The sequence below is a fragment of the Bombina bombina genome, chromosome 1 (genome assembly GCF_027579735.1).
Source record: "Bombina bombina isolate aBomBom1 chromosome 1, aBomBom1.pri, whole genome shotgun sequence".
NCBI lineage: Eukaryota > Metazoa > Chordata > Amphibia > Anura > Bombinatoridae > Bombina > Bombina bombina.
This window is the reverse complement of record NC_069499.1, coordinates 1074840509-1074857086: the sequence shown is the minus strand read 5'-3', so window position 1 is coordinate 1074857086 and position 16578 is coordinate 1074840509. Positions and strand designations below refer to the sequence as shown.

At 37.9% G+C, this 16578-nt stretch overlaps 1 protein-coding gene across 1 annotated transcript in view; it reads right to left on the bottom strand.

The window, feature by feature from the left end:
• PTPN1 (protein tyrosine phosphatase non-receptor type 1) overlaps positions 1-16171 on the bottom strand; it is a 434232-nt gene extending 418061 nt beyond the window's left edge. The window contains exon 1 of the mRNA XM_053717090.1: positions 16013-16171. Within this exon, the coding sequence (XP_053573065.1) occupies positions 16013-16075 (63 nt within the window). The 5' untranslated portion in view covers positions 16076-16171. The remainder of the gene's footprint in view (positions 1-16012) is intronic.
• Between the last annotated feature and the right edge of the window lie 407 nt (positions 16172-16578).

Below are 16578 nucleotides of genomic sequence, written 5' to 3'. Positions count from 1 at the left end.
CCTGTCTAGGAAGGCAAACCTGAGAAACCGATGATGATCTCTGTGTATCGGAATGTGGAGATAAGCATCCTTTAGATCCACGGTAGTCATATATTGACCCTCCTGGATCATAGGTAGGATGGTTCGAATAGTCTCCATCTTGAAGGATGGGACCCTGAGAAATTTGTTTAGGATCTTGAGATCCAACATTGGTCTGAAAGTTCCCTCTTTTTTGGGAACTATGAACAGATTTGAATAGAATCCCTGCCCCTCCCTTGAAACTGGGTAGATCACTCCCATGACCAGAAGGTCTTGAACACAACGTAAGAATGCCTCTCTCTTTATCTGGTTTGCAGATAATTGTGAGAGATGAAATCTCCCCTTTGGAGACGAGGCTTTGAAATCCAGAAGATATCCCTGGGAAACAATCTCCAGAGCCCAGGGATCCTGGACGTCTCTTGCCCAAGCCTGGGCGAAGAGAGAAAGTCTGCCCCCAACTAGATCCGGTCCCAGATCGGGGGCTACTCCTTCATGCTGTCTTAGAGGCAGCAGCATGTTTTTTGGCCTGCTTTCCCTTGTTCCAAGCCTGATTAGGTCTCCAGACTGGCTTGGACTGGGCAAAAATTTCCTTCTTGTTTTGCAGCAGAAGAAGTTGAAGCTGCGCCACTCTTGAAGTTTCGAAAGGAACGAAAATTGGTCTGTTTGGTCCTTGATTTGTTGGACCAATCCTGGGGAAGGGCGTGGCCTTTTCCTCCAGTAATATCAGAAATGATCTCCTTCAATCCAGGCACGAATAGAGTCTGCCCTTTGAAGGGGATGTTAAGAAGCTTAGACTTTGAAGTAACGTCAGCTTACCAGGATTTAAGCCATAGCGCCCTACGCGCCTGAATGGCAAAACCTGAATTCTTAGCCGTTAGCTTTGCTAAATGAAAAATGGCGTCAGAAATAAATGAATTGGCCAACTTAAGAGTTTTAAGCCTGTCTAGGATATCATCCACGGGGTCTCCACCTGTAGAGCCTCTTCAAGAGACTCGAACCAGAAAGCCGCTGCAGCAGTGACTGGGGCAATGCATGCAAGAGGCTGGAGAATAAAACCTTGTTGTATAAAGATTTTCTTAAGGAAACCCTCTAGTTTTTTATCCAATGGATCTAGGAAAGCACAACTGTCCTCGACGGGAATAGTTGTACGTTTAGCTAGGGTAGAGACTGCTCCCTCCACCTTAGGGACCGTCTGCCACGAGTCCCGTGTAGCGGCATCTATGGGAAACATCTTCTTAAAGGCAGGAGGGGGAGAGAACGGTACACCTGGTCTATCCCATTCCTTCGTAATAATTTCTGAAAACCTCTTAAGGATTGGAAAAACATCAGTGTAAACGGACACAGCAAAGTATTTGTCCAATTTTACACAACTTCTCTGGGACTACAATGGTGTCACTGTCATCCAGAGTCGCTAAAACCTCCCTGAGCAACACGCGGAGGTGTTCAAGTTTAAATTTAAAATGCTGTCATTTCAGAGTCAGACTGAAGTAACGCCTTCCCTGAATCTGAAATGTCACCCACAGATAGAAGCTCTCCTGCTTCGGCTTCTGTACATTGTGAGGGTATATCAGACATAGCTACTAAAGCGTCAGAGAGCTATGTATTTATTCTAGCCCCAGAGCTGTCTCGATTTCCCTGTAACCCTGGCAGTTTGGACAGTACCTCTGTGAGATTATGATTCATAACTGCCGCCATGTCCTGTAAAGTAAACGCAGTGGACGCGCCAGATGTACTTGGCGTCACTTGAGCGGGAGTTATAGGTTCTGACACATGGGGGAGAGTTAGATGGCATAATCTCTCTTTTGTCAATCTGAGAAACCTCTGGTGATAAATCTTTAAAAGCCATAATATGGTCTTTATAACTTATAGAAAGGTCAATGCATTTGGTACACATTCTAATAGGGGGTTCCACAATGGCTTCTAAACATAAGGAACAAGGAGTTTCTTCTATGTCAGACATGTTTAACAGACTAGTAATGAGACCAGCAAGCTTGGAACCCCTCTATAGTGGTCCTAGATGCCAGAGGACTCCTTTAGAGAAGCTGGATGTCTCAGTCTGTATAAAAACTGCGCGAAAATAGGCCACTCCCACCATGCACTCACAGTCAGAGGGCCATAAAAAACTACTCCTAGGAGTAAAATAACAGCCATGTGGAAAACTAGGCCCCAAAATAAAGATTTATCACCCTCAGAGAAAAAACAATTTTTCTGTTAAGTAATGCAAACGTTTTAACACTAAATACTATGAGGGTTAACATAAAAATTACCCTTATCTTGTAAGCATGATCCCAGTTGCTGTTAAATCACTGTATCAGGCTTACCTCAAATATATCAGGCACTGTCAGCATTTTCTAGACCTTATCTCTCTAGAAAAAAATATACTGAACATAACTCAAATCAGGTGATTTGCCAACCGTCCCCCCAACTGAAGTTTTCTTTCCATACTCTTCAGTTATGTGTTAGAACAGGAATGGACCTTAGTTACAAACCGCTAAGATCATCAACCTCCAGGAAGATTCTTCTTCCAATTTCTGCCTGAAAGTGAAACAGTACAACGCCGGTACCGTTTAAAAATAAACTTTTGATTGAAGGTAAAACTACACTAAGTCACCACATATCTCTTGATACTTCCTTTCTTGTCGAGAGCTTGCAAGAGAATGACTGGGGATGGCAGTTAGGGGAGGAGCTATATAGACAGCTCTGCTGTGGGTGTCCTCTTGCAACTTCCTGTTGGGAAGGAGAATATCCCACAAGTAATGGATGAACCCGTGGACTGGATACACCTTTACAAGAGAAAACTCTTCAAAGCCACAATCTGACATCACTCCAAGTTGTTAGGAAGGGTTTTAAGAAAAAAGCCTCTACTCCGTCTCATCCAAAAACTAACTAGAGCTTGTTGGGAATAAACACCAGAGGTGGTTTTGGCGCACACAGAGAGGTAGCCATATGGAAACTTAACTCAAGCATCAAAAACAAAAAGATGGTTTACTGACCACAAAATCAAGGTCCTCCCATAGCCATTCAAGCCCCCTGACTTGAACCCCAAAGAAAACCTGTGAGGTGTACTGAAGGAGAATCTTCCATCGTCAACCTCAAAATTTGAAAGATTTGGAGAGATTCTGTAAGGATAATTGTGGCACACATATTTAACAGAGATTTATTTTTTTTGGGATAAAGCTGTGTTGTGTTTGCAAATGTTTGATGTCCATGAGAGCAGAGTATTTTTGTATTGCTTTTTTTTTTTTTTTTTTTTTTTTTTTTTTTTAACAGCAGGTTAAACAATAAAGACAATTTTTCACAGCCTTCTTTGCCATTTACCAAGGGTGCCAATATTAGTGGAGGGCATGGTATATGGTACCAATCTGAGGAGATAGAGATATAGGTAGATTTTTTTTTTTTTTTTTTAAATGCTTGGTACTTGGAGCAGCAGCACATGCCACAATCTGTTTTGTACCTTAACATTAATTTAAAATTAACATTCTTAAAAAAAATATATATATTTATCTTATTTAACCCCAGCAATAGTGTACTTGCGAGTTGGCCCAGCCAATGGCTACAATACAGTCCTACATTTCTTTCTACTTGGTCCGCAGTTTCCTAAATTGTATAAACTCTGCCTGATGTATCCGGACGCATTTTAACTGGAATAACATTCTAGCACAATCTGCTTATATCCAACCCCCAACACTTATACATTTTCCCTGGACATAACACACAACCTTATGGTCTGAGGACATAGTCTGGGTCATCTGGAACATATAAAATGAGGTACAATGGTAAACATGACATGTTTTAAAATCAGGTTTTAAATCTAAGCAATATGCTATGTAACTTACTTTTTAATATAGCTGTGATACCGCACGCTCCGGCTGCCCACTTCACAACTGTTTGAACTGTTCTCCAATCAGCACCCTAGCCGTACACACACTTTTTTTGTAACTAGAGCACCAAATGGAGAACAGTTCAAACTGTTAACAAAAATATATTTTTAAGTGGGCGGTTGGAGCACACAGAGTATTAGAATGGCACAGCTGTATTAAAAAGTAATTTACAGCACATCTTTATTAAAAGTGATCAATTAAAGTCCATCTAAAATATCGCTTACATTCCAGACCCGATTTTAAAACATGTCAAGTTTACCATCACTTTAAGGGTCACGGAAAAGATGCCTTAAATAAAGCATCACTATTACTCAAAAAAATAAAAAAAAAGAAGATTAAGACTGACTGGCTAAGCAGAGCATGGCCATAATGTATGAGATTAGGTTTTGTAAGAACAAGTTATTTCATGCTGTGTAGATATTTGGTCTCATTATTAGAACTCTCAACTGTTTAAATCCTGCGTTTCTTTTTGGTCAGCAAAATCGAAAACTATCTGATGTGTATTTAAAACAAGAAGACGGACCATCTTCCACTGGTTTAGGCACTCCACCTAAACGCAGGTGCTGATTGTGTTATAACAGTCTTTCTATATAAATGCCTGAATGGCTAATCACATAAAGGGACACTTAAAAGGGACAGTACACTAAAATAGTTTTTCCATTAATGTATTTTAAATAACTTGTTATACCAACTGCAGAGTATAAAATATTTGAGAAATTGCATTTTCATGCTTATTTGTGTATATGAAGTAGCTGATTTTGTGCTTTGAAACCACAGCCTATTAAAATGGGTTGAACTTAAAAGGTGATATCATATAACATTATTTTATTACTTTGTGTACACAGACTTCCTTCCTTATCTTTTATTTGGCTGGAACACCAAAGCTCAATACACAGAGAGAACAATGGATAATTATTTTATTACTTAACTATCCTGCATCCCACTGAGAGTGTAACTTCTTCTGCTGGCTGTGTTTACTTAGGCTATTCAATAGCCTATACTCCGGTATCAAAACTTTCACTATAGGTGGCTATACCATATGCTAAATCAGCTATTTCAAATGCTCAAATAGGAGTAAAGGAGCTAATTGTATACACTCTAATAGGTAAAAATGATCATTTGGAATAATTTAAAGGGGAGATTTTTTTTTGGGTGAACTGTCCCTTTAACTCTCCCCTTTCAAAAAATGTGTTACTGTATTTAGTAATAAAAATTTGTGTTTGTGTCCTGAATTCATGGATCTGAAATACAGAACCTCTATGTGGACAGCTTTGACACACTTAATGGCTTGGGTTCCCTTGGCAGTTATCAACCCGCTCAAGGAAACCTATCAAGTAATCTAAAATGGAGAGAAAAATTACACAAGGCTTTGACCAAAGCTTGAAAAAAAAAAAAAAAAAAAAAAAAAAGTTGGTCAAGCATTTTTGATATCCTTATTTGTAACACCACCGTTAAAGGGTTTTTCTTGCTTAGATATGCTTGATTTTTTGTATTTACTACATTGTGGTTAAAACTATTTTATTCATTTTCAACGTATGCCCCTTACACAGTACTCAATGGCCCATTTCTCCTTTTATCTGCTCAAAAATGTTCTCACAAACAGCTTATATTTCTAAAACAATTCACATTAGCCACAGCCACACTACTGCAAATTAACTTCCAATATCTTCCCACTCTCCAAATACCTACTTCTAGTAGCACAAGATCTCTCTCCTAATCCTAGAACCTCATATTCTAACCCTAATTCACTCACACACTTAAAGGGACATGAAACGCATAGAGTTTTACTTTTATGATTCCGAAAAATACAATTTTCAAAAAATTTCCAATTTACTGCTATCAAATTATGTCTAGAGAATTACATAATAGTGCTGCCATCTATTGCTCTTGCGAATGTAGAACATTGCAGTTTAACATGGAAGCAGTTTTGCAACAGACAGGTGCCCCCTCCTGAACTTATCCTTTGTTAAAAAGCAAGACGGTAACAAGCAAAGAAGTTCTTTAAATTTGCATGCAGTTTAGCCGAATTATGAAAGAAAAAAAAAAAAAAAAAGTTGTGTCCATTTAAGAGAAAGAAAAAAACCTAATACCAAAACTCTTTAAAAAAAAAATTAAAAATGGACACCTGGAAAAATCTTGGAGCCAGAATTTTAAAATTAGGCGACTGCTGCACCTAAAAGATTAGATGACAGAAATCTAAACCCCACAAATACCAAACCCTGTATGACCATATGCAGCAACTGTGTCAGTTTCTCCACTTTTCTTTACTCTTAATAATAAAAATCTTGCCAGAACATAAACTTTTAACATTGCACACTCTTCTAGCTGTGCCCTTGTCTGCAAATGTGCTTCCACCTGCTCCTTCATGCTACACAACACTTGGTTCTCTATTTATCTCATTACTTGCTCACATTCCCCTTCCACAAAACTTTGAGAAAGCTTGCTTAATTGTAAGAATGGCTTTGAGAGTTTCAGGTGTACCTTTATTTTGTCACTTACAATAGCTGTTTTTGCCTGTTGAAACTGCCACCTATACTGAAAATACGAATGCTTTAGATTTGTAGAAAAGCTATGCAAACAAGGAGGAAACAAGCAGCAACCAAATTAAATTGACAGTAGTTTATGGAATAAAACAAAAATGTTTATTTTTCTCAAACACATACAGTACTTATAAATAGTAAAAAAGTGTGTGTATATATATATATATATATATATATATATATATATATATATATATATATATATATATATATATATATATATATATATATATATATATATATATATATATATATATATACACACACATACATATACAGGTAGCCCTCAGTTTACGCCGGGGTTAGGTTCCAGAAGGAATGGTTGTAAATCGAAACCGTTGTAAAATGTAACCCAGTTTATAATGTAAGTCAATGGGAAGTGAGGGAGATAGGTTCCAGGCCCCTCTCAAAAAAGCATTATAAACCTAATAAAATAATCACACAACACAGAATATATAATTAAACTAAGTTAAATGAACAAAAACATTTGCTAAACAGCATTATAAACCTAATAGTTTAATTATATATTCTGTGTTGTGTGATTATTTTAAGTTAAATGAACAAAAACATTTGCTAAACAGCATTATAAACCTAATAAAATAATCACACAACACAGACTTCACTTGCATTTTTATGCAAACAATTATTTCTATGTATTTCAATCTGGAATGATTTATAGACAGGAAGATCTTGTTCCTTTGAAACCTGCTCAATAGCTCAGGACTGGTTAAACTGATTAATTTCAGCTTGCTTGGCTTTGCTGCAACACAAGCGGACAGCTCCACCTACTGACTATTTTAATAAATGCACTGCTTCTCAATGCTTTTCAATAGCAGTCACATGACTGGAAAAAAATGAAACGGTGTAAATTGAACCGTTGTAAAACGAGGGCCACGTGCGTGTATGTATGTATATATATATATATATATATATATATATATATATATATATATATATATATATATATATATATATATATATATATATATATATATATATATATATATATATACACACACACACACACACATATATATACACACACACAGTATTAAAAAGTGCTTTCAGAAGATTGAATGGTGCACAAAGCTCCATCAATGTGGGCATTTATAATAAAGCGAATTGATTTCACAGAGAAAGACAAATGGCACGTTAGTGACATAAGAGCTAAGAAGTCAATGACAAGAGACAATCTTTTAACATCAACTACAAAGTGCTTTGTTGGTGTAAGAGAGGATCATATCTCACTCATTCAGTATGACGGCTGTCACCAAGATACCAAGTCATTGTAATGTCCAAAGCTTTGCTGACAAAGACTCATGTAGGTGTAATATCAGCGCTACATCAGTGACAGCTTTCACCTGACCCTCCATAAAAAGTAAAAAAAACTGGTGAAGATGATAAATTACAAGACTGGCTGAGAAAAGTTAAATTGACAAAAATGTAAATATTATTAGAATAAAGATAAAATACAAAAATAAATACATTTTTCTAATGGACTGGATGGATTTGAGTTTTAAACAGGAAAGGTAGTACATTGTTAATAAACAGTATTACACCCACTAGCAACTTCCAGCTTAAAGTGAAGGTCCATTTTGATGAATTAGTGCCCGGTTTTTAATAAACCTATTAAAAACAAGGGCACTTTAATCAATCAAAATTGAGATTTCACCGTTTTCTTCAAAAACTTACCTTTTAATACTGAATGCCGCTCCAGCAATTCCCCCGGCCGTTGGAAGCCTCTGCAGACGTCAGAAAAGACGAATCAGGCTTCCTCCAATCACAGCTTCTCCCCCGGGGGAATCTTGGCCTGATGCAACGCTGTGATTGGAGGAAGCCAGATTCGTCATTTTGGACCCGCAAAGACGGCTTGCGACGGGCGGAGGAAGTGCTGGAGTGGCTGCCAGGATTAAAAGGTAAGTTTTTGAAGAAAACGGTGAAATGTAAAATTTTGATGAATTAAAGTGCCCTTGTTTTTAATAGGTTTATTAAAAACCAGGCACTAATTCATCAAAATGGACATTCACTTTAAAATACTATATTAAAAAGCATTGCGAGAAAGGAAATTAAAGAAATGCAAGTGTATACATAAAGTCTTTCAATGGTAATGCGTACACTGATTTAATATAATAAAAAAAAAAATCTTTTACTGTGCATTTAACTATGCACAGGGGTTAAATGAATAACCAAAATGGTGTCCCTGTACCACTCCAGATAGGAATGAGTATGCTCTGAAATTTAGCTGTCCAAAATTCTCAATCAACATAAAACTACACCCTTTAAGATTTATTGTACCATCATTAATGAAGTAACACAGCATCATCTATTACATCATAGATGTCAAGAGTTCTAACTTCATATATAGTATCTCTAATTTTATGTACAATGTGAAGAGGTCTTGAAAAATGTGTTTAAAATATTGCAGCCACTTGAGCATATGATCCTCCTAGGGCAGATGTCTGCTTGGCTCAATTCAGAAGACCAGTTTTTCAGCAAAAAATAGAATACACAAGAAAAGACAATGTCAAAAAAAAGTAATAAAAAAAAAATAAAAAAAAAAACACCACACAATACAAATGTACATAGAAACATAGATAAAACAGCTGTCACACGTGCACATCTGTAAATACTGCTTCAGAGAAAGTTTATCAACATCCAAAGACTACAAAGTTCTCATTCCTGTGTGGTTACCAAACATTTGCAGGAAAGTCACACTAACACTGACCTTATACAAAACAGACCCGGGCACCTTATAAATTGAACCAAGAATTGTGGGCCCGGACATAGCCTCCAACATGCTTTGGTAACAATAATCGTGTGGTGTATTTGTGCCTGGTTTTTAATGTAGTAGCTGCAGGTAGCATAAATCCAGGACCAGCCAGGAGCAAGATGTGTATTTTTTCCTGAACAATCTCATATGGAACTGGCCACACTGCTCCCAGTCCATGACCGCTGGCCACACTGCTCCCAGTCCATGACCGCTGGCCACACTGCTCCCAGTCCATGACCGCTGGCCACACTGCTCCCAGTCCATGACCGCTGGCCACACTGCTCCCAGTCCAGCGCTGCTTCATACAGTGCTCAGGGTCTCATGTAGCTCACACTGTACTATTTCCAGAAGAGCAATGCTGTGTCAGTGTGGAGAGAAGTTTGGCTGTCTACAATTTGACTTGGAGCCTGTCTGTGGAACTGATCTTGCTGGCAGCACAAGACACAGACTGCACTAAAAGCTTTAAAGGGACATTAAACCCACATTTTTTCCTTTCATGATCCAGACAGAGAATACAATTTTAAACAACATTCCAATTTACCTCTATTATCTAATTTGGTTCTTTCTTTAGATAGCCTTTGTTGAATAAATAGCAATGCACATGGGTCAGCCAATCACACGAGGCATCTATGTGCAACCACCAATCAGCAGCAACTGAGCCTATCTAGATATGCTTTTCAGGAAAGAAAATCAAGAGAATTAAGCAAATTAGATAATAGAAGTAAATTAGAAATTTGTTTAAAATTGTATTCTCTATCTGAATAACGAAAGATATTTTTGGGGTGTAATATCCCTTTAACTGCTGTTCTTTTCTCCACTCATGCTCTCTTGGTCTGCGAAACTGCAATGAGATCTGGTTCACACACACTACACCCGGAGGTCTTGCAGTGCTCCCCTGATTGTCATTCCTAAGGTGTTGTTATAAAAGGCAAAGGAGTTATAGGGTAGGGGGTCTGTGTGTGTCACTCACTTTTGGGTACAATCAGTGCTATAGTGTGATTATGGCTCCCAAAAAGGTTAAAGCAGTGACTTTCCTGTACATCACTTGCTTCCCAAGGGTTAAATAAGTGCCATTAGTGTATTACTAGAACTCAAGGGGTTAATTGTTTCTAATGAGTCATAAGGGGTTATATAGACTTTTTTCAGTGTGTTACTGTGAGTATATGGGTTTAAATTTAGTAACCTATAGAACAAAACACACATTTACTTAACGCACAAGGACCCAGCAACATAAAACTTAATTTAACCCCTCGGGAGCTACTAATCAACAGTTGTAAAAAGTATTTTGCCGATTTAACAGTTAAATAAATTTTTCCTGTTACTGGCAGCCCGAGTGATAAATTATAAATATGATGATGATATGTATGCACCCTGGTTTACTAGTAAGGGGTTTACTAGCACAGAGGGAAAAGTTACCATAGGAAAAAGTCAAATTTGTAAGTTGTCTGGGACCGCTCAACCACTGGAAATTCCAAGCCCTGTTTAGTTCTCTTGATATCCTTTATTACAGTAATCCTAGGATAACAAAGCAAAATTTATAATAGAAGCAAAATTGGAAAGTTGCTTAAATTGACATGCTCTACCTGAATCAAACATAATTTTGACTTTATTGTCCCTTTAATTTTACATTCACACAGCATTAAAGAAGCAACATGCTCTGGCAGGCTGAATTCTGCTGCCGGAATTCAGTATAGCACACAAGCGCTATTTTGCGCTTGCGTGCAATCCCGCCCCCTGCCCGCGCACAGCCAATCAAGAGCGGACAGGAGTGATCAATCTCCCGGTCGGACGAGACCGGGGAGATTGAAATTCGCCAACTAAGAACCTGCAGTCTTAAGGGGTGAGAAGCCTGCCGAAGACATTCATAAATCGACCCCATAGAGAGAGAGGATTTTTTTTTATACTTTTAACAATTTGGAAGTAATATTTTCAGAGCTTGGGATACAATTCCTCTCCCCCCAGTGCGCATGTATAGATGCTGAACAACCATCGGATAAGCCTTTTAGATTTGATGGGTTTGCTATGTATTGAAAGGAACATAAAATACAAAACGTTTCTTTCATGATTCAGATAGAGAATACAATTTAAAAAAAAAAGTATCCGTTTTACTTCTATTAACAAATTTGCTTAGTTCACAAACTTCACGTTAATCTTATAGTAGAGAGAAATCCAGATAGATAGCGTGCACGTGTGCAGCACTACATGGAAGGAAATAGTGCTGCCATGCTCTTGCTAATAAAAAAACATTGCAAAACTGCTGCCATATAGTGCTGCACACGTGCACACTCTTGAGCTTACGTCCCTGCCTTTCGACAGGAAAGTGAAGAAAATTTAATAATAGAAGTACATTGGAATGTTGTTTAAAATTGAATGCTCTATCTGAATCATGAAATAAATTTTAGGTTTTGTATCCCTTCAACTCTCCAAATTGCTCAATTCTCTTGGTATCCTTTGTTGAAGGAGCAGCAACGTTCTATTGGGAGCTACATGAACACATCGGATGAGCAAACAAGAAGAATATGTGAAGACACTAATTAGCAGCTAGCTCCCAGAAGTTTGCTGCTGCTCCTGAGCCTACCTAAGGATAGCAAGAAAATAAAGCAAATTAGATAATAGAAGTACATTCTCTATGTAAATCTTGGAAGTTTACTTTTGACTTTACTGTCCCTTTAATGTCAGCGCATCAGCTAAAAACACTTGCACTCGAAACATACACACTATGTGACATACACACACACACAACCAACAAAAGAGGGTCAATAAACTGAAAATGTTCTAGAAAACATGAGTATTAACCCCTTAACTACCAGCACCGTACCCTGTACGACGCTGGTCGTTATTCCCTTAAGGACCAGCGACGTACCCTGTGAGTTGCTACAGTCCTGGGCTTCTCTCTGCCACGATCTCGCTCAAAATAGCGAGATTGAGCTATTTCTGCATGCCCCACGAGTGGGGCATTGCAGAAATAGTTTTGCAGTTACCGATGCAGAGGGCCACTCTGTGGTCCTCTGCATCAGACAGCGGTGGTGCCGATCGTTGGTGGGTGTCCCATCGCTGGAGGAGGCGGGTGGGAGTGGGTGGGACCGCTCGGCCACGCTACAGGGAATAAAAAAAAAAAAAAAAAAAAAAAAAAAAAAAAAACTGCAATGAGGAGAATCCCATGTGGGATCCGTTAACAGAACGGGATCTGGGAGGGGGTAGTGTATTGAGGGGTGGCAGCTACACTACAGAGAAAAAAAAATGGGACTTATTTTTTTTAAATTGACAATTTTGCATCAAACTGGGTACTGGCAGACAGCTGTCAATACCTAAGATGGTAGCAAATAGGTAGAGGGGGAGGATTAGACAGGTTTTTTTCGGGGGGGATCCTACACTGTAGCAAATATATTAAAAAAAAAAAAAAAAAAAAAAATTAAAAAAAGGCTATTTTCATACTGGCAGACTTTCTGCCAGTACTTAAGATTATGGTGACAATTGTAAGGTGGGGGAGGGAGATGTTTGAGGGGGGTCAGGGAGGGATCAGGTGTGGGATGTGTCAGGTGGGAGGCTAATCTCTACACTAAAGCTAAAAATTAACCTTTTCACTGGTGGGCATAATACAAGTGTGATGCGCAGCGGCATTTAGCGGCCTTCTAATTACCAAAAACCAATGCCAAAGCATATATGTCTGCTATTTCTGAACAAAGGGGATCCCAGAGAAGCATTTACAACCATTTGTGCCATAATTGCACAAGCGGTTTGTAAATAATTTCAGTGAGAAACCTAAAATTGTTTGGAGGTGAAATGGTGGCATGAAATTTTATATATATATATATATATATATATATATATATATATATATATATATATATATATATATATATATATATATATATAAAAAATACCGTCCAATGTACAGTGTCACCCTCCTTGAGGCATCCGCCTGGGTGCAGAAATAGAGTAAATAATCCTTGAAGAACAAATGCACTCTCAGGTCTTTTGAAGTGAAGAAACAAAATCTTTTTAATGGAACGTTTTCAGGGAACTCTTCCCCTTCATCAGCACAATTACAGTGTCAAACATGCAAACTTATATACACATATGTGAAATTACAAAATGCCAAATACCTGTGTTCACTCAGTGGAATAGCGCCAAACAATCTTACTGGAACGCACTACTTGCGTTCCACTGTGTGTAAACCGGAAATGTTACAATATGCAGTGCTTCCGGTCTCTTTAACTACAAACAAACAGTATAAGTTCAAAAATCTATAAGTGTGAAGAGTATACAAAACTCATAAGAAGAGTTAATCTTGTGCCAAATGTGACTCAAAATATAAGGTTAGAGTTTCTGTAGGTTACGATCGCAATACTTAACTTCTACAACGATTGTGTGTACCGTGGGGTGAAAACTTTTTTAAATTGCCCTTAACCGCCAACACACATATCTACCTCTCTTATGACGGCTCCTCAATATGTTATTGTAGCCTCTATCTTACCTGGTTGTGTCGGTACTGCTCTCGGCATTATCAGTATGTTATATTGGTTGGCATGGTGACTATTTCAGGCCAGGACTACTTAGTGGATTACTATGCGTACTGAGATACAACACATCAGCTACGTTGTGTTGCAGATTGTTATACCTGTACATTGCCCTCTAATCGAGTCCCACATGCCAGCCATCACAACAAGGTTATTTGTTACAAAAGAGGCCATTGGCACAACAATAATAAGTTGACAGAGTGTTATAAAATTATCTCCCAGCACATGTTAAAACAAATGAATAATATACATACATACATACATACATACACAGGTGAGTGAGAGTTCAAGGACTAAAGAGGTAAGGTCTATGCAGGAACACACAGGAAACACTGTGCCGGCGCCTCTCCCGGCACAAACCCAGACTTGCAGACCAGGCTGCCCGTTCCAGGTATATAATAAGCAAAAAACTTTCCTTATAGATTGCTCCCAGACCAGAAATAATCACTGTTTAAGGCACAACACAGACACATGAATCAAGGTAAGGCAAATTGATCATACCTTTATTTTGGCATGTTGGACAAACACTCGACAAATGTAAGCAGTGTGACTACCAGGAGACACAGGTGTGTGGAGTGTGACGTCATCTATAGATGACGTCACACACCTGTGTCTCCTGGTAGTCACACCGCTTACATTTGTCGAGTGTTTGTCCAACATGCCAAAATAAAGGTATGATCAATTTGCCTTACCTTGATTCATGTGTCTGTGTTGTGCCTTAAACAGTGATTATTTCTGGTCTGGGAGCAATCTATAAGGAAAGTTTTTTGCTATATATATATATATATATATATATATATATATATATATATATATATATATATATATATATATATATATATATATATATACATATATATATATATATATATATATATATCACACTATATCCGATTTACATCAAAAAAGAGAACTGGCTTACAAATGGTGCCTAACCTTCTACAATCGGTTTCTCATAAATTAATATGTTGATATATCATCATTGATAATTATTCTCCATCAATCATATACATTTATAAATAGACCACATAGTTAGTGACCAATTATTTCTTCTTTTGATTCCCAGTCCTTATATTAAAGGTACCATGTCCTCTATTAGCCTTCCATGTATATATGTATCAGAACCTTACACTTTGTACCAGCTAGGGATATGTAGGTATTGCTATTCAGGCCATATGGTTCTTCCACTTCTCCGTAGGCGCTTGGTAGTGTAGTGTACCGTTCATACATATCAACTCCTGTACAGTGTCCTGTGTTAGGGGTATTCCAGCTAGGCTGCCCACTACATAGATATAGGAGAGAGTGTGTATAGGTAACTTGCCCGGCGAGTGTCTGATCCTCTGAGTGGCGGGGATCACCCCTGTGTCCCCCACCTACTCAGAGATATATATATATATATATATATATATATATATATATATATATATATATATATATATATATATATATATATATATATATATATATATTCTATATAGTTTTGATAGGTAAATATAAAAAAGGCTCTATTTCTGTTTAAATGTAATGATAGCAAAAATGCTCTGGTCTTTTGGAGAAGTTTTTGCCTTTGTATAAATTGGTTTGTATTGATTTTAAAACTAACATACAGTGCTTATTGTGTACAAATTGCCCACTGGCTGGTAGGAACGCCACCCACAGCTGTATAGGTATGAAGTGACACACCACACAAGCTCCCACAGCACTGTTGGAGGAAAATGACATCTGTGTCTGCACTTAAAACAATTTTAAATGCCATATTTCTCATACAAGAAAAGTATGCTAATGTGTTTTTTATATGAACACTCATTTCAAACTATGAACAAGGAATAAGTAAAAGTATACAGCACACAAAAAAACACACACACAAACGATAACCTAACATCCCCAAAACACATCACTGTGCAATGCTAAATAAATTAAGGACATTTTTTTTCCTTAAAAACATTGATATAGCATTGAATAGTATGTGCTAAGAGTACATTTGTGCATGTAAAGCATTAATGTCACAAGCAAAACAATTTGGCCTTACACCTTATGAATTCAAGTGACAACATACAGTTTTTGTACTTACAACTGAAATGACTATCATGGTGATCTGCAAACATACCGTGACAAATTATGCATCCTATGTGCTTCTTTTAATAACTTTAGCCCCTTGATGTCAACAGACGCAAATTAAACATACCGCAGGCTACATTATAGACCATTCTGTGGCCCATAGTGCCATGTGACATCAACCCTAGTCAGCACCAAACATGCTAAGCAGGAACACAGATATCTCACCTGATAAATGGAGCCCCAGCGGTTGTGTTTGTCCGCCTCGTTAAACTCCTTCTCTATATCCATGGCCGGCCTAAGCTCTCTGCTCTCTGCTCTCTCACCCTCCTCTCCGGGTCTCTCTCTTCACTCACCTCCTCTTCCAGCTGCCTGATACAACTGCTAGAAGCCGGAAGCTCGCACTCCCACCACCTTCCCCAGCTGGAAAGGAAACGTCACTTCTCGTCAGCAGCGACCCAATCAGAAGAGGTCACGCAGGGGAGAGGCAGTGGCACTCCCGGAAGCTGCTGGGTAACACACGATGTTGGCAGGACTGGCAAAATCCCTTTTTTTCGCCTCTGGGATCCGATTAGTTAGGAATAAGGATATCGGTTATGTGTGAAGATGATTACACTGTTAAACAGATTACTATTGCTTCCACAGTGCATAAATAGATTATATGAGTTAACGTCTATTCAATTATATATTTATATTGTCTAATAATTTAGGATTTTTTTTTTAAAGAATTTATTTAGTTTTAAAGAAAATGTTGCTTAAAAGGGCCAATAAACTAAAATGTATTTCGTAATAAA